The sequence below is a fragment of the Mycteria americana genome, chromosome 1, assembly GCF_035582795.1.
Source record: "Mycteria americana isolate JAX WOST 10 ecotype Jacksonville Zoo and Gardens chromosome 1, USCA_MyAme_1.0, whole genome shotgun sequence".
Lineage (NCBI taxonomy): Eukaryota > Metazoa > Chordata > Aves > Ciconiiformes > Ciconiidae > Mycteria > Mycteria americana.
The window spans coordinates 147,807,770-147,827,559 of record NC_134365.1 but is presented as its reverse complement, the minus strand read 5'-3'; the positions used below and the strand labels follow the sequence as shown (position 1 = coordinate 147,827,559).

At 38.4% G+C, this 19,790-nt stretch overlaps 1 protein-coding gene across 1 annotated transcript in view; it reads right to left on the bottom strand.

The window, feature by feature from the left end:
• Positions 1 to 19,790, bottom strand: part of OCA2 (OCA2 melanosomal transmembrane protein) — a 181,291-nt gene that overhangs the window by 96,531 nt on the left and 64,970 nt on the right. The window contains exon 14 of the mRNA XM_075491924.1: positions 12,759 to 12,891. Coding sequence (XP_075348039.1) covers positions 12,759 to 12,891 — 133 coding nt within the window. The remainder of the gene's footprint in view (positions 1 to 12,758; positions 12,892 to 19,790) is intronic.

Sequence of the window (19,790 nt, the reverse complement as noted above, 5' to 3'; positions counted from 1 at the left end):
CAGTGCCAGACCAGAAATGTAAATTCACACTAAAGCCCAAAGACTGCCCCAGGTTATTAAACAACTAGTGCTCAGCTAAAGCTTTTCTTCCAAGAAGAGATTCATACCTGAACCCCAGATACCAAAGAGGTGCAGAATATACAACTTTGTAATATATTTGGTGATTCTTGCCGGGATCATAATCTGACACTAAATTATATTAAAACATGGATAGGTCATGCTTATCAAAGGATTCACATGACTTTGTGCAGATGTATCCTGGCCACCATTTACTTTTCCATCAACATTTGTGACACACACAACTATCAGCAGTGATTTTCCATTCTCTTCCAGAACATAAACAAGAAAGTGACAGAGCTTTAGGCCACAGCTGATTTTCTGTTCCCCACAGAAAAAAAAAAAGAAACTCTTTTTGACTATTAGAGTGGATGGAAGCTGTTTAAAAAGCCCTTATTTTAAACCTCAGAAACGGTGGCATTTTTTCTTTAATAAGATGGCAAGATTAAATTTTAAGTCTCTGAATTTGTAAGCACCGTAAATAGTAATTTTTGAAAGAAACTAGTGACCACATGTTTGGGGCCTGCTTCAGTTTCACAGTTTCTGGTCAATGGGGCAACAAGCTATTTCAGTTGGCAACTTCCTCCTCATAACATCCACCTTGAAACTGGTCTCAAGTTGTGACCTGGGAAGTTGTTCCTTCCCATATAGATGAGCAAGACTAGATGGAGAAATGTTGGAACGTGGCTTTCTTGCACACTCTCCTGTGCAACTTCCCAGGAAAAATTTTTTTCTTTGAAAAAGTTTCCTGAGCCCTTTGGGGTGAAAGAAATATTTCTATGATCCTACATGCTGCCCTAGCCTGAACGAGATAGAAGCTTTTGTATGTAACTGAAGCAGGCGAAGGGGGAGAACCCCCTCAGCAGGTGAACCGTCCTTTCTGTACTCCTCTCTCATGCAATTTTCAAGTCAATTGGACTGTAGCTTTGAAAGCGTCTCTCATCAACAGTCCAAGAGAAAGTGCGTGGTTTTGTCTTTTTCTCTGACAAATGCTCAAGAAGCATGATTATCCAGTTTGTTATGCTGCTTTCCAATAGCTTGTCTTTGCTGCAACACCTTTTTGATCATGTCTGTTCATCCTGCCATAGCATTTCCCCCCATCCTTTCCAAGTGAAATTTCACCAAGGGTTTTGCTGATGGAGGAAAGTTGAATCTTTCGTCATCTAACCGAGATGCAAATCTCCAGCAGTTATTTTCCTACAAAGAATCTTCATCTTCTCTCTTTCAGAAAGGGGCAGCTAGCATCACTGTATCTGTGCCACAAACAACCCGCAGAGCAGAAAGCAGCATGACTTGTGTGGCACATACCTGTTCTATGCCTGAAGTGCCGTGGGGCTAATCTCCCGGTTCAGCAATATTGGCCTGGTGCTTTCTGGTCTATGTTAAAAAATACGCGCGTTTTCACATGGCTTTTATCTTGCCTTTATGTACAGCAAGTGCATGTTTGATTGTTCAGTCATTAGTTTTCTAAACATCCCAAGGATGTGAACATTCAACCTGCTGTGGAATTTACTTCAGAGCAAAATGTCCTTTGAAAATTAGAACAGTCAATACATCTTTTATACTGCGACTCCTGTCTCAGTAATAATTTGTGAAGAGGTCTTCTAGGTCATCCCACAGAATGTTTCTCCTATTTCTCTTTCATGAACACTCTTATTGTAATAGCCCATTATGGCATCAGGTGATACATATGTATTAGCATATGTTTTTGCTTTGAAGGAAATATAATGGAGGACACTCGAGGTCAGTGAGAACACTGAACCTGGTCAAAAACCTTTGGGCCTTTCTATACTTCTCCCATTTCAGGTCTGCAAACCCATTTAGGCAGCAACCCCTAGAGTTTGGGAACATCTTATATTTTATGACATACTATGTTACACATTATGGACAACATCTTAATGCACCTGCAGGGTCTTATCAATCACTTTGAAATTATGGCTAAGGCAGCATAAGGGCAGCATTTGGCTGTCCCTGAATGGAAGGTCTCGCAACCTATTTCTCCGTGTCCGTAAGTTCCTGTCCCCTCCTCAGAGGGGATCTAATGGTCATGATACACCAGGGTGAGCTCACTCCACTCACTCGTCCAACAAAACCCAATCTGCAGGGTTTTCACAGGGTTAGCTTTATGGTGGGTCAGCCTACTACCCAATTTATCCTACCATTGCTAGGTCTATTGCTAATAATTGAAACAGTATGTGTGTGTAGCATGTACCTTTCATGGCAGTTTATCATTAAAGCAGGTAAATTAACATTTAACTGAAACTGTAGTAGCAGTAGTTGAAGTGATATAAGCAAGGCAAAGTTTAGTAGTGTGCAGTGATCTGAAGTAAAAGAAGACAGGAGAGCTGCAGCTCAGTCAGGAAATTCAGCCCATTATGATACTAAAATCTTTGTGAACATGGTAGATTCATAAAGCCCACAAGGCACCACAGCAATATACCTAGCATTATTATTTCACAAAAATTTTTTTTTTCTTTTTCTTTCTTTTTTGTTTTCCCCAGAAAGTCCATTTCCAACAAGAAAAGAGTAATTTTTGGCTTCGTCCTAGGATCAAATAAAGGATCAGCAAACATGTAAACCCTATGCTGCTAATCTGTTCTGGTTTTGTCATTTATCATATTTTACCATGGAGACCACAGATATGGCATCCTGGACCCATTGAATTTAATGGAGTTTCAGCTACTGACCTGAACTGTGACATTTTCAAAAACATTTTCTGCATTTTATAAAACATTAAGTTTCATTTAAAAATGCATATTCTTTCTGCATTCTGACAATTAATAGTCAGATTGATTTTCACTTAGAGTAATCACACATTCCCTCCCACCTGACTGCCAATAACAAAGAAGACATCCTCAAAAACTGAGTGTAATTAATTCCCAGTCTCAGCATCTGAAAAGGCCAGTCTTGTTAATTGAAGATACTCAGGAGAGCATGACCAACCTTGATGAGATGATAAGAATTATCATAAAATGGCAATTTTTAACTTGCAAGTGCACTAAATACATTAACTACCTCTTTGCAAGCAACACAAGTTTGCACTGCTGGGTTGTGACTAACGACATGCAAAGTATGTTACTCTGAATGTGGTTTTTTTTTTTCTCCACATGCTATTGTAGCTTAACTTTTTCAGTAAAGCAATTATTTTTCTTAGCTAACTTCTCAGAACAAGAATACTTCTGTTTAAATGTTAACTGAAAAGCAAATTAAGTATCATGAATTATAGCTTAATCTAGTAATAGTGATATCTATAACTTTTAGTAATTTTTTTAATCCTTGATATTATGTAATTAATCCTCTAAGCATTATTAGACAGTAAGTGTCATCTCCCTTTTAAAAGCACAGAAACTAAGTCAGAAATGTGAAACCCAAGTGTAGAAAGAATTCACCTTGAGGGACATTCCAGCTCAACAATTCACGCCTCTCCTAGAGGCACCACCCCTCAACAGGACACAAGCATAAGGCTGTAATTCTGAAAAAAATTGCCTGAAATGTCCTTGTCTTTATTCCTTTGAGTAGTCCAGTTTATTAATCATGGATAAAGATAAGCAGAGGCATAAATATTGCAGGGTCTTCAAAACTGCAACAAAACACACTTTGCCTTATTCAGCTAAATACTTGCAAAGGAATGCAAGAAATCTGCACAATGCTGCATAAAGCAATACAGAGCATTTATATAAACTTTTTGATTCAAAGTCCAACAGCTGGGGCCCCATTTGGTCACTGAGGCACCTAATGCCAGTTCAGTTGCCCAGCATGGGATTGCATCCATGGCACAGGACTTACAGGACATCCTCATCCCCGCAGCAAAGCAGCTGGAGCCCGGGCAGAAAACTACAAAGCTCAGATGGTGCCACACACCAAAGCTACCTCCCAGGAGTTTTCTTCTGGGCAAGCTGGGGCAGGCTGCAGTAGCCCCAGGAGTTAGGCTGTTCAAGAAACCTGCAAAACTGCAAGTATCCTTCTCCTTAAAAATGTAACTGGAATTTTTCCTCACTGTGCTTTGGGTTTTCCCCTGTATTTTTAGCTACTGAAAGAATCTACAACACTACAAGCCTACCCTGCATTTTATAAGGGAATAGTCAATTTAATACCTCTATGATGGGCACATAAGACTCAGATGGAGTAATCTGCAGATATTAAAGAGGGTTAGATCTCTCGTAACATTTCAGGATGGTGGATAAAGACATACATTACTCTTCAGTTGGTCTGTCCATGAACGAGGGACGGGATCTCTCTCAGGTGATGTGGGCTCTGTTCTCATCCCTGGGTAAGTCAGACTTGGAGCCACAAAGTTATTTCAGTCCTTGTGGTTTTGCCCCTTAGTTTCCTCTCCTGCAGTTCCCCATCTTTTAAAAGCAGGAATCTGAGTATGTTTAGGTTTCATGTGCGCTCACTAGCACTTGCCTAATGTGATCACAATACTCTGTTCTGTTACACTGAGAATGGCACAGGGTCATGGGAAGTAGAGAGTCAAGTACTTTGAGCATTCATTTACCTAAAATTCCAGTGTAGTTTACTTCAGAAAATTTTCATCAGGTTTGATATCTAGAAAAATAATTCCAGTTTACTCACAATCAAAAAATTTTAACTCAGACTGCCAGACTTAACCGATGAAAACCAATTTAGCCAATGTTTTCCATTAAAGTCTCACAATTAAAAAGATTTTGGTTCAATTCACTATCCTCTGCTCAAAAGTGAATAGATACATTCGAATCATAAAACATTTTGCACCAAACATAACTACTACTGAGGCCCTTTCAATACCAGGAAAAAAGAAAAAAAAGAAAAAAAAAAAGGCAGCCACGTAAAGACAGTATTCCCAAAGTCCTATTAAAGAGAAAAGAATCATAAAAAGATACAGCCTCAAGAGGACAATTCCCATAATCCAAAAGACAGTGCCTCATCTAATGCTTTTAACGGCAAAATGAAGAGCAAAATAATGAAGCACATTTCAGACTCACCATATCTTTTAGCAACTGGTTTAAATGTAAAAATGGTGACCAATAAGTTCAGCTCATTTTGATAAATAAAAATGGCAGGAATAATTTAAAAATCTGTCAAGGTTATAATTTATTTGAAATATCATCACAGTGAAAGCTCTCTGCAGCAAACAGATACAGAGCACATGTTAAGTTAACCTAAATGGTTCTCTTAAGCTCTGTATATCAGGAAGATCTTATGAGTTTCAGAGCCATCAGAGTAAAATGAAAAATTTTGTCATAGCTTCACCAAAACACCAATAATGATAAGGCCAGGTCTTGCCACCCAGTGTATACCTGTATAATCATTCCACAGTTGTGCTATGCATACAAAAATCCAGTGGGACAAGTGCTGCAAAAGAAACAGGAGGTATCACTTCCTAAGTTTTTATCTCCCATCAGTGATTTTTCTGTACTGATTCCTTCCATGAAAAATGTGTATAATAAAATTGTGAAGTGCTGCTCTATTGATTCAAAATGCCGCTGTATTATACTTTCTTTCTGTATAAGACAGGTAAAGTAATATTACAGCTGCCTTCTTGTGATGGTTACATTATCAATGCACTAAGCAAATAATAGGAGATTGTCATATTTCCCTTATTCTGCAATGTCAGAATACTATTTTTATCACCTGAAAACAAGAAAAGACAGATCAACATTTTCCTCTTTCCAAGGGGAATACTCCATCAACTCTAAAGGAGTACAAAGGACATATACAGGATTTTAAACATAAAATGATCTAAAATGTTTAAAAATATAAAAATCTTGAATCTGTGTAAAGTAAATAACTACACTTATTTTCATTCGTGATCATTAGAAGAGCTATTGAAGGTGCAAATAATAAAAGACAGATTTTTTTTTTTTTACATTTTCAAACATAAAACCATGACTCTCATGGATCCTGATATGTATCCAAAAAGGAATGTACACAAAGTCTGCAGGGACCATAAGACTACCTAGTTCCCTGGAGACTGAAAGTCTAAAGGAACTCAAAGATTGAGGGAAAAAGACACAATATGTACCAGAAAGATATGATCTTAGATCCCAAGATAATTCATAAGAAAGCTGCATCTTTTAGTTTAGCATGCTATCATCCACAGTAGGAGAGTTAAAATGTTAACTATTCATTGTTAATATATACAGCTGGATTGCAGAGAAGAGGAAAAAAAAACAAACCCAAACATTTTCCTGTTCCACATTGTTCTTCAGGATTTAAAAATGCTTCCCATATTTTCCCATGAATTTAGCATCTTGGGTGAGGACAGTAGAGTGCAATGCATATTGCAAAACTGCCATCCAGATTGAGCTTGGAGTTGAATGCTTGAAAATATTTTGAAATATCCCTTTCTTTGGACATTATTCTCTGCATAATCTGCCTGCTGGTTTTCTCACCTGAACCAATTTTCAAGTGAGGACAGCCCACTACTTTCAACAGTTACATTAAAATACCAATAGGGCTTTACTGGCAGTTAGTGAAGTACCTACACAGGTACAGGCACACCTCAGGGTTGAGATTTATCGATGCACTAAATCCAGCTGCGTACTTGATGTACCTCTCACTGATTCTAGCAAGAAATGGTTCCTATGGTTACAAATATGTTACTAATTAAAATAGGGCTAAGGACTGTTCTCTGACCCTGAGCAGCACACGTAGCTGTACTGATGCTACATAACACCTTACCCTGGGTCCCCTCTGTGCCCCTGCAGCATCCTTGTGTCCCTGGACATTATTATTATTTTATGTGGGCTCTTTTTATGGGCAGCATTGGGGTTGTCTTGCAAGTCATCACAGATCAGAGTAGTTCTTCCCCAGCATTAAACCGGAAGGCTGTACATCACACTGTAGGGCATGGCGTGAGGGCACGCACCACTGTTAGAGGATGCAGAGGCCACCCCTGGACATCCCATGCCCTGAGAAAACAACAAAGCTGTTAACCCTTTAACCACGGCCACCCGTCCGGGAGAACATTTCCCCAGGCAGGCATCTCAGAGCTGGGACAGGTAAGGGGGTTCACATGGACAAAATAATAATGACAGCACTGAGCTGTACGTTGTGCTCAGCTACAATTACAATTGGCGATGCCTGTGCTTGGTCAATCATGTGCAGCACAAAGTACTATAGCAGGCATTTGTAGTCACCATGGGACACAGAGGGGGAAACTCACCAGACATTAAGTGCTAAATGAGTTTTTCAGTTTTACCTTGTTTTCTCTCTTGACCTTCATCTTGACTGTGTCATCCTTTGGACATTTTCATGCAAAATGAGGCCCGATGAGAGCAGTACTTGCTGTAAGTCCAGGAACAATGCCTGGACATCTTGGGTCTGCAGCCAGCACAGTCCTATCGGTCGCGCATGTCTGACAACCCTCAGTTATCGCTCCCCTACTTCTTTCCTCTTCTAGACTTTCTACCTTTTCACTTCCAGTTTTGCACCTCTTTTTCCCCTCCTCCTCTCCCATTTCTTCTCTTAGAGAAGCAGCTGTAAAACTCCACATGGAAGAAAGAAACAGATTTGCTCACTCATCTGGTTACCACATTTCACATTGTGGGAAACAGCACCGTGTTTTTCACACATTAAGCACTTTACACATGACTATGATTAATTAGAAAATTCCTTCTGTTGGAGGCTTTACATACTGACTATCATACTACCATAGAAGTATTTTCCCAGCTGCTGCAGAGAGTTAGCTACACCAGAGGGAATAACGTGCTCCCCCCTCTCCTGGCTTCACCACTCTTGCTTGGTGATGCCAGGTGATGCCTCTCCTGGCATCACCACTCTTGCTTCAAAGGTGGGTCTCTCTTTCAGCCAGCGAAACAATCAGAAACTGGAGCAAGCAACACAGGAGAAATGGGGAGCTGGTGCCAAATCAGTTGTCATGCTGAGAGAAAGCTCTTCCTCTTTCGCAAAAATGGCAATACTTGTCACTAGACCACGTGCCACCCACTGTCCTGGGGATAGCGACCTTCCCAAACACTGAGGTCCACATCTCCACAGTTTGATAGCTGAGACATAACAGTGTATTGGCACGCTTCCCAGGGACTAAATAATGTATTGTTAACTCTTAAGGGAAGTAAAAACTTTGGTTTCAAGTTTTGGGGTGAAAGGAGGAACCAGCAAGTTTAATTCCTCTTACACTCATATATTATTATTTCCCCTTACATATTTTTTTCAGAAAGTATATATACTTTTTAAGCCTTCTCAGCTTACTACCCTAATCCTGCCATCTTCTTCTACATCACACAGAACAAGGCACAAGTTTATCAGCTGAAAGTCACACTCAAAAAAGTCCTCAAAATATCCCTTCATTCTTAAAAAGAATTTTATTTTCTCTCTCATAGCTGAGTTCTTCAGATTCTTTTTTCTTTTGTAACATGCCCCACTTCAAGCTACTGCAGGTAGATAGTGGCTCCTGGGGAAGGAACATGCATTTTTTCTGCTGCACAGGTGCTACAGTTTAGTCTGAAAGCCATCAATTTAAAGACACTGGTAACACACAGCATTGGAATTAATCTGCCGCCAATGTAGCATCAGAATAATAGCATTGTCTGTTCTTAAAATTAGTGCTTATCCATTCTCAATAATCTGTGTAGCCCAAAGCAACAGAAAAAAGCTTAAAGCATGTGGCATACAGCGAAAAAATTCTGGGGAGAATAATATACCAATTAAGTCTCACATATCTTGTTTAATTGCTAATTGGGGGCAGGCTGAGGGAAGGCCTCAGCCTTTTAGTTGATTAAAACAGCTGCTTCACACAAGCTATTTGAAGTTATCACAGAATCATTGCAACCTGAGATAGAAGGACCCATGAAAGCACCTTGGAGCACATTCTGCAAATCCAAATCACGACAGCTACCTCCTAAATGGAGCTGTGTTTGTCGCTTTCTCTTCCCCTTTCATAGAAACTTTCAATAGAAAGCGTAGCTCTTCAGCATTCGATCTAATTGAACAGCTACTGATTAGCTTCACACCAATGGAGGAGCAGCTGATTATAACAACACATAGTATACTGACTGGGAGACTGCTATATCTGAACATACTAAGCTGCAAGTAACAAAGATTACCAAGAGATGAATTGAGGGAAATATGCTAGCCTCTTAGAAGTGTACAGTGTTTCACTGGCACAAATATTATGTCAGTGAATAAATTGTACTATTCAAATTAATCAAAAAATTGTTATGCATACTTGATTTCTTAAAAAAACAAAACATATGCTTTAAAAGTTTATAGATGAAAGACAAAAATCACAATTCTATTTTCTAAAATGTATATTCACAAAATAATGCTATTATGTCAGGTTCAAAATTGCTCACAGTTGGCAGAATCTGTTTTCTGACTGTTTAGATATTACTTATCTCAAGACACCTAGCAAGCTGGCACTTTTAAAGATATAATAGTTATTCATGGAAATGTCCATGAAGCTATGACTCTTATTAGAAAATAAGAAGTGAATAAAAGCAAATTATTTCTTTTTAAATAAGAAAGTTGGGAAGTTACAAAAAAATGCTGAATACTAAAGATTTAATAATATACTTCCAGGCAACAAAGAAAAGTAATAATTTTTTATAATGATGCATAATTACGAAGGGTTTTATCTGAGAGGTTGCAACGGTTCCTTTCCTCCGCAGCAAAAAGATAATTCCTTTCCCAGAGATGATCTCTTCCACAAAGGATTCTCATTCTTGAGCCCTGTGTAGAACAGGTAGGCACTCGCTCTATATTTAACATTTTGATACAGAATCATAGAATGGTTTGGGTTGGAAGGGACCTTTAAAGGTCATCTAGTCCAACCCCCCTGCAATAAGCAGGGACATCTTCAACTAGATCAGGTTGCTCAGAGCCCTGTCCAACCTGACCTTGAATGTTTCCAGGGATGGGGCATCTACCACCTCTCTGGGCAACCTGTTCCAGTGCCTCACCACCCTCATTGTAAAAAATTTCTTACTTATATCTAGTCTAAATCTACCCTCTTTTAGTTTAAAACCATTACCCCTTGTCCTATCGCTACAGGCCCTGCTAGAAAGTCTGTCCCCATCTTTCTTATAAGCCCCCTTTAAGTACTGAAAGGCTGCAATAAGGTGTCCCTGGAGCCTTCTCTTTCCCAGGCTGAACAACCCCAACTGTCTCTGCCTTTCTTCATAGGAGAGGTGTTCCAGCCTTCTGATCATCTTTGTGGCCCTCTTCTGGACTCCCCAACAGGTCCCTGTCTTTCCTGTGCTGAGCACCCCAGGGCTGGACGCAGAACTCCAGGTGGGGTCTCACAAGAGCAGAGCAGAGGGGCAGAATCACCTCCCTCGACCTGCTGGCCAGGCTGCTTTTGATGCGGCCCAGGATATGGTTGGCTTTCTGAGCTGCGAGGGCACATTGCCAGCTCATGTCCAGCTTTTCATCCACCAGTACAAAGAAAAGGAGCAATAGGAACATGAGCCAACTTCCCACCTGTTCAGATTACGCGTTTCAGTAGTCTGTTGGGACAACTTGGGAGCGGATATTGTCTATCTCATATCTTTTTCGCTTCTCTTCAAAGTACTAACTTTGACCAGACAAGTAGGAAGATCACTCACCCATGATACACAGTTTGCAATGCTTATAATTAAGTTTTTTATGGATATTTATTTTAGGCAATGATGCCTTCCCACAAGACAAAACTCAACATTAATTTTTTTAAATTGACACATTTAAGGCACATCTATGGCTAGGAGAGGAGAACATCCCTTTCTGCACGTTAGCACTGCCAATAGTGACTTACCTTATCTAAAGGCATTCCTGGCACCTGAGATAAAATTCTATCTATTTGAATGGAAGCTGACATAGTATAAACTGAGGTGAGCCAAAAGTGTCCTACCTTTTTTGTCTATTGGTAAAATGTCCTTTTTCTCTTTGACCCAGAAGTATATAGTCAATAGATTTATTTACCAGGTAAGAAAGACCTCTTGCAGCACCTTCCCTGGTGCAAGAAGGTAGGAAAAGAAGGTTCTTGATGGTTTTCTGAAAAATCTTACTTTGTAGTGTCAAAGGGAAATATCTAGGCATTTTAGGGACTGAGTTCATTGCTCTCAGGATCTCAGGATCAAATCTCTAAGGGTGCAGAAAGCCTCAGCTGTTGTACAATGGCACAGTAATGAAAATACATATCCCATACCAACCAAATATATAGAAGGAAAATTATCCTTAATTTTCTTAGGAAACAGTTAGGTAGCATCACCGCTAGAACAGCTCAAAAATGCTTTAGTTCTTAATACTGGGAAAGACTTTGGCCCCTAGAGCTGTGAACAGGTAGGCTGAGCATGCCTTGTGCCGAATGGGCACTGAAGTCCCTTAAAACCACATGTCTGCCCAAGAGCCAATTTCCTAAGCAGTGAAGTCTCTTCTCTGACCTTTCTATGAAATGGTATTCAAGAGACATGGTACAATCCACTTAGGAGATGACTGTCAATTCTGTCTTTTTAATAAAATCCTACTCCTAAAGCTAATTTTCCCTGGAACAAGGCAAGTTACTACAAGTAGTACTCATCTTGCCCAAATTAGGTACCTATCATGAAGATCTCTACCACTGACTTAGTCACCTTGGACTCCCCTTATAGTCAAAAGAGAGAAGTAAACTTTTGGATGATGCAATATATCTGTTCTATTTCAGACAGGTACATTAGTCTTTAGAAGGGTTAATCTTTCTCCACAGATTACAAATAGAGCCAAGTTATATTAACCATATCAAAAGTTGTCCTCCCCATGCTAAACAGGCACCACGCACACAGGTTCAGAGATGCCATACAGCACATTAAAACATCTGTCGCATGGTCAGTGGAAGCCTGGATCCTAAGTCTTCTGCAGCCAACAGTGAAAAAAACATCAGTCCCAGGGAAGAAACAGTTATACTCAACTATCTTTGTACAATATTTGCTAAGAGATTATACTTAGTGAATTATTTCTTACCTCATAAAGAAATTGTGAACATTTGGGGGTTATTATTAAGTTTCACCATTTAAACAGAAGCCTGAGAACAATGAAGCAAACATCAAAACGACTGAATAGAAAGGCATAAAAGCATGAAGACAAAACGGGACCAACATACTCAACAGCCATTGAAACAGCTTTACCAAGACTTCTAGAGACTACTGAGGTGAGCAACCTAAAAGAGACATAGATTTAGTCCTACTGAATTATAGAAATTATCCACCAGGGAAATTTAGGGTTGCAGGAGCCACAGAGGCAAGCTGGAAAGAACTTGGAAAGTTCTTCTACTCTTGATGAAATGTCCTTCACTGTCCACAGACCAGGAAAAGATTGCTGAAAAAATCCAGTGGAAGAAAACCAGCAGTGAGGGAATATATCAGTGCACTATGCATGTCATAAGGGAAACCTGGGATATTTCTAAAACTAGGTTATGAACTCAGCATCTTGAGCAGATGTTATCTGTTGCAATACAGAACACCCTGGTATTCAAGCCTATGGCTATAAATGATGCAAAATATCCCTATAAATTTTGAAAGATATTTAATAATTCATGTCAACACCTCAACCTTAGCACCAGAAACATTTCTAAAAGTCAGAAAATATCATTACTAAAAATAAAATCTAAATTATTAGTTAAAAAATTAATGTTCAGAGACTGAAGGAGAGTGGGCACTTCCATCTGAGGACAACATTGTAGTAAGCACTATTCAGTTTCTATGTAGTACATATTCAATGTAGTGATAGTAAAATGTTTTCACACTCACCAACAATTTCACTCGGCTCCTTATTGTAAAGTTTTTTGTTCCAGTAAAGAAGTCTGAGAAAAGGAAAGGAGACCAGAACAACAAGGCAGATGCCAACAAACATATGCCCCGTAAAGGCTGCAAAATCCAATCCCTGGAAATAAAAATGAAAACCTAAATTAAAAATCAGTTATTTTCCTATATTACCTACAGGAAAAAGTATTCAACTATATGTACTTTAGCAATCAATAATAAATATAAAGCAATAAAGTAAGTTCCAAGTACAGTATATGCTGTATTTCATCTGTTTCAAGGAGATGAGCCACATTACAATTTAGTTCAGAGAACTAAAAAATAACATTACAAGTTATTCTGAAATATATTTAGTGTTCCTGACACAGATAGGAAAAAAAAAAAAAAAAAAAAAAAAAAAACTGAATCATTAACTTTCACTTTCATCACTTAAATCACTGTAAATTCATTTTAAATTACACTGAATCACCAAAATAATTAAATTTTAATGAACAGCTTTTATTTTAAACTGATGACAACAGGGATTTTTACAGTAATTCTATCTGAACCAGGATTTCATCTAAATTCACAAATATTCTTCTACAATAAAAATATTATATGTCAATATTCTGTTTATTTTTCTACCTGCTTAATAAACGGACACATTTCTTTACATTTTGCATCATGAAACCCTTTAACGAAGGGGTTCTCAAAAAGGTTAGGCAGAATACATTTGTGAATATGGTGAATACATACAAAAGCTACTGGTTTAAGCAATAAGAATGAATAGTGACAACCCGCCCTAAAACTTTGAAGTTAGCCATGCTTTGCGTAGGACGTTGGACTGGATGACCTCCAGGGCCCCTTTCAAGTGAATTATTCCATGACTCCATATTACACACACTGTAGTGGATCCAGGCTAACCTTTGGGCTGGGATTTTCTGAAGTAGTCCTGACTAGCCTGTCCAAAAGAAGTTGTCCCTGAAGCTCCAAGGGGGATCACATCCAAGTACTCTGGTAGCAAGAAACTGTCTTATATTCACAAAGCAGAGGTTGTCCGAACTTGTCATCCCAGCAGAACAGCTCTGTGACACTCAGAAGGAAGCACAGTCCACGCCCGAGATAGCTCAGGTTGTCCAAACTGAATTTTTAGAGCATCCACTGACTTCCCAGAGACTCTAGAAAGTCAGGGGATCTCCCTGTGCCACACGTCTCTGTCTCTACAAGGACGATAGTGATTGCTTTTTACCAAATACCTGTGTGCTACCTATAGACCCTTCTGTAATGCCAAAACAAATTAAAAACAGCTATATTGCCTCCTAGTAAAAGAATTTATGTGGAAATGTCCCAGCCGAAATGTCTCTGGTTCGAAAAAGGAAAAAAAAGTTTCTCCATTGCACCACAGGGCATAATAAAAAACACACAACACAAGAAACTGATTAAAGTCATAAAGAACTTTCGTAGACAGATAAAGATTAGTGCTCTTTTGCAAAAAATCCATAGTTTGCAGACAGTTAAATAAATCTCAAACATAAATATGCAGACCTGGGATTAGAATTTGATCCTATGGAAAATACAGGTTTCAGCTTCATGAGCTAAAGAAAATCATCATTAGTTGCTATTTAATGGTAGATTCCTTAACTCTTCTACTCTCCAGCCACTAAAAGGTGAAACTATACACCTGTTCTTTCGCTGGCCTTTCATTATAACTCAGCTACTGCCTTTTCTTTTATGAAAGCAGAAAGAAGAGTCTTCAGGAACTGGAATAAGATTATTTTAGATATCGGATAGAAAAACATGATACGACAAAGGAAAATAATATACCTTCATTCAGTTTGCCTACATAATAGGTCAGCCAGTCAAATGTCTGACATGTCTGCAAGACAGACTTTACAAGTCAATTTTTATAAATACTCAGACAGATTGGCCTCTGGGCATCAAGTCAAGATTCAGAGCTACAGGATACATTTCTATGAAGGATGAAATCAACATTCATAACTCTAGGAAATTTACAAATAGCAATGAGAAAAAAAATAATTCAAATTCTGCAAAGGCTCAATGTTTGTAAGATCGGACCCCAACGTATATAAAGTCCATATCCCCCATGTATATTTCCTTAATTACATTTAAAATTGACAATAAATCTAATTTATATGTGGGTTGCCTCTAAGATTATAACCAAAAAGAAAAATCAGAAAATTGTGGCCAGAAAAATCAGAATCCTTAAAAGCACAGTGAACTGGCCTTGGTTTGGAAATTGCTCAAGTATTGACAATGATGTGCCACTAAACAGTTCAGGAAGTATGGAAAATAAGAATTCATTTTTATATGGTCTCTAAAATGACCTAAGGAGAGGTAGAAAGCTGAAAGGAATTAAGCTGTAAAAACACTGAAGCTACCCCAGCTAAAGTAGCAATGCCTAAATCTCACTGGAAAAAATTTTATCCTCTGAAAAACGAAATGACTGGGAAACAGCTAGTTGAGGAACAATAAAGTAATTAGAGGTGGTCAGAATATACTCAATCCCGAATTACCAGAACCAGGAAAATTACTTTTGCATTCAACCTAACCTTAAAAAGAGCAGTGGATGCTAAGCTTTTCTTAGGCTGGCAGCAATGTGCCCACGTCACGAAGAAGGATGCCAGCTACCAGGCAGAGCGTATCAGCAGAAATTCTCTGCAGAGATACTCAGGCATAAAGCTAATTGCTAATGTAGGAAATAAAAAAGAGAAACAGCAACCCAAAGAATCCTTGGAAACGCTCAACTTTAAATATGTGATGTCTCCATCATATGTTAATAGAACTTGAATTTAAGGAAGTGGCTTATTGCAAACAAGTGCAAAGATTTACTAAGTCACTTGCTTCTAGGTTTTGAATATCACACCAATTTCAGAGCAAAACAATTGTGCTTTGCTACTGAAATGCCACAATGCAGAAGCTTCTCAAACAAAAAAAAAAAAAACAGCACAAGAAATGCGCCACTTGAAACTTACTAAACTAATTTCTCTATGAAAAGGAAAATCACATCAACCTAGAAGGCAAACTAAAATGCTGAGGTTAAGAAGGAGGTCTCAGGTCTGACTGATAGTTGAAAGGAATTTAAATGAGATGGAGATCAGAATACTCTTAAAAAAAAAATCAGGATTAACACAGCTTCATGACATAAGAGCTGACATAGATGAGCCTTAAAAGTGATTTGGAGACACCATCAGAAAAGAAAAAAATTGTCTACCAGATTTTTTGGCATGCTATCCAGGAGCATACCTAAACTTTTCAAAGAGAATAGCTGGGCTGAGATTCAGGATTTTGTTAAACTTCGTAATATCACCCCATTGATCTTTCTGATCTCTGAGATCCCTGGGGAAAAAGAAAACATGCTGCTTTGCTGTGACTGCAGAACAGCTTTCCAATTCAGCTGAAACAAATCGTTTTCTAACATGGAGCGTGCTTATTTCAGGTAAGAGCTTTCACGACAGTATTGCCTGTGATAGTGCAAGGCTGGATTCAATTCTCTTCCCATCCCTCGCTCCCGGCTTTCCACCCTGTTTCCTCCTTGCATTGATCCACAAGAGCCAATGAGTGAAAATGAATCCTGACAATCGCTAACCTTGGACAACTTGTACCCTGTAGCCATGAGGAGGCTGAGGACTACCAAGTGCACTCCTTCTTATGGCTGATATCAGATGGGCTCACAGAGAGAAACAGTTCACTGCCCACCCTGATGCTTTGGGCTGGGTGCTTAGCACCAGCCTCTCTGCAGCACACAGAATATGCTTCCAGGGAAGAAGCAGGCAGATTTCACACCTGACACTATGGACTAGTAGTCAACTGGCAGCCTCTGGAGAACTTTAAGAGACTAAAGGATTTACATTGTACCACAAATATGAACGACACAGCAGAGGATACCAAGGTGGTGGCACAGTTACTTCATCAGTTCCTCCTGCTCCCTTTCCCACACCCTAGAAAGAGCATGCAACATCTCCACAGAGCCTACATTCATGCCTGTGTGGCTGTGGATAACACATTTTATACCTCCTGAGTCCTCTGCACTGCTGGCACCAGGATTCAGCATTGTAAAAACACATTAAAGTGCTCCACATGTCTGCTGCATACAACAAAATGTCATTTTCATAAAGATTTTCTTTTTCCTGCACAGTAGACTGAAATAGAATTGATATGCACAATAGGCAAGAAATACTTTTCTTCCAGGAGATTTCAATCCATCAGATAAATACAATACATGCTTCAAATGTCCCTTACTTGAGGCTATGCTGATTGTGTTAAATTTCTCCCATTCCCCAGTCGACAGAACATCTAAAGATTTTGTTTTAGCAAACAGCCTAAAGGTTCCACTGCCTACAGATTCAGCGCTGAAACAGAGTGGGCATCTTTCCTTGGTTTAGAGTTTTAAATGCAAAGTTAAATATATCCATTTCATATTAGGAGGAAGTATCATACAGTTTTCCTAAAATACTAATTTTCCATCATCCTGATTTTTTTTTTTTTACTGCTTTTGGAGGTGTGAAATTAACTTCTAGTAATTCAGATCTTTCCAGAGGAAAGCTGCCTTTTTAGAGCAAAGAGAAAGCAAAAATTATAGCTAGGTGCAGCAATTCAGGGAGCAGCAAATACTGTGCTGCTAAACAGAATGACTTTACTTAATATTTTAAAATTAATAAAATGAGGAAGAGCAAGAGTAATTTATTATTTCTACACTGATTTAAACATCCCTTCTGGCTGAGTGACTCAGATCTACATTGTCTCTGGAGGAACTGCTCATGACGTCGCTGAGCCAGAAATCACTGATGGTCTAACACAGTTACATGAAAATAATGCTTATCTGAGACACTAGCAAACCTACTTTTTTGTCTTGCACTATACTCTTTAATGATTAGTACATGCAAAGATGGGAAAAAATCTGAAATCAGCCATAAACCCATAAATTTTATTTCATTACCTTACCTAGGATTTCATTTTTTTCTTGAGAAAAGGAATCAATGAAACATTGACAGAAAGGGCAGGAGTTTTACAAATTTATCAAAAGTTTTAACAACCTTGTATCCAGCAAACTCAACAAAAATAGCCTAGTAAACTATGGGAATCCATTTCACAATCTGCCAGTGCTTAAAATACCTTTATAGATTCATATATAGGATTTTCTCTCTTCCATTTTTCAGAATTATCTATTTCTATTCATAAATTTTCGGTACCACAATTTTTCATGAAATATAACCAACCTATATCGCATCATGCTAAATTTCGGCGTGAAGGCTGAAAGTCTCCAAAAGACAGAACAGGATAACCTTATGGCAGTCCATTTTCCAGGGAATTCCTGTTAAATGGCAGGAATAACTCTGAGTGGGACGCTGAAAACCCCAAATCCTCAGCAAACGTCAGATTAACAGCACAAGCCGTATCACATACTGACAAAGACAGTAAATAAGAGGATATAATCCAGTGGCTAGCACATGCTAAAATGGCCTTTGATTTTATCATTACTTCTTAGACAGAAGAAAGCTAGATACACTCGTGCACACTGTGTTCACACCATCATTTTGCTCTGGAGACCTATTCACCATCCATTCTCTAAAGATCTTGTAATCACAGCCTAAGCTTAGAGCACAAGCAACTTCTGATTTCAAAGGCATGACTGTAGATACTTGTGAAGTTCCCAAATATAGAGGACTTAACGTTCAACCTTTCTGAAAGCAATGATCATTTCAAACCGGTTCATGCCCTATTGTACATATAAAAATGGAGTTCCTGAAGTCCAAAGCACATATCTCTTCAAGATAAAAATATAATTTTGCTAACAATGGCCACTCAGTAGCAGTACTCTGAAGGTAATAAAAGATAAAAAAAAGTTTTGTATTCACTGAATGAGTTTTCCATTTGCTCTTAATGAAAACTCTTATTTTCCTTGCCTAATATCACAACATAAATGCTATTTCGTGACACTTCTTCCAACTCCAACTAAGAACAAGCAAGAGTACAACAAATCTTCCTCCTCTATTATGCAAATGTTCCACTGATTCCAGGCATGATGGTAGGGAAAATGTCAGTATTATAAATTAACCACTGCTACAAAGAAAAAATCCTTTTGGCTTCCATTTGCATCTCAAAACAAATAAACAGACTTATCCCTACATTTTAATGAATAAACTGTAACAAAAAGCTTATTTCATCAAACATACTTTAAATAAAATATTCTTAAGATGGCATGAGTTTTCCCCAGAACCTAGGGAGAAAAATCTCTCCAGCACTACAGTAAACAAAAAGTAAAGCATTTCTAACGCAATAACAGCACCCAAAGTAACAAGGCTGCACTTCATTTTGTATTAATTTAAAATCCAAGGTTTCTAAGAAAGTGTAAACTTGCATAATATCTTACTAGGCTGCTTTTAGAGGTTGATGTACAACAGTAAAAGTTCAGGAAGATTGGTAAAATTCTCCTCCTGATGGCACCTAATGAAATAGGAAAAACAATCATCTACATATGCAACATACTATTCAGCCTCCTACAGGGGCATTTGTCCAAGTAATCCTGTACTTACTATGCAAAAATAACACTGAAAAAGAAGTGCAAGGGGATGAAAAGGGGAATTTTAATGACAATATCAAGGAGAAAAAATTCCTAGAATGGCAAAAACATGGCCATAATGCTAAAAAGAAGTAAAAAACAGGTATTTTCTTTAGAAAACATCATAATAGACACTATAAAAATACAGCATGAATTCCCGTTTCCAAAATGCCATTACTGCATTCAAGAACTTTTACCTCTGAAACACTTTTAAAAGAAAAAGAATCAGTTTTACTTGGTACAAATATAGCAGACATCCCATGGATTTGACAGGCAGATTTAGGGTTGATCATATAACCCTTCCTCACAGCAGCCTTTGCTAGAAGTAGTTTCAGAAACAAGGTAACAAGGTCTATGTTTCTTCTCCTGAATAAAAGAGAGCATGCTAGAGCAGGTGGACAAAATTAGGAATCGAGCTATTAGTTCAACAGCACAGACTGCGAGAGGCCAGATGGTCCAGC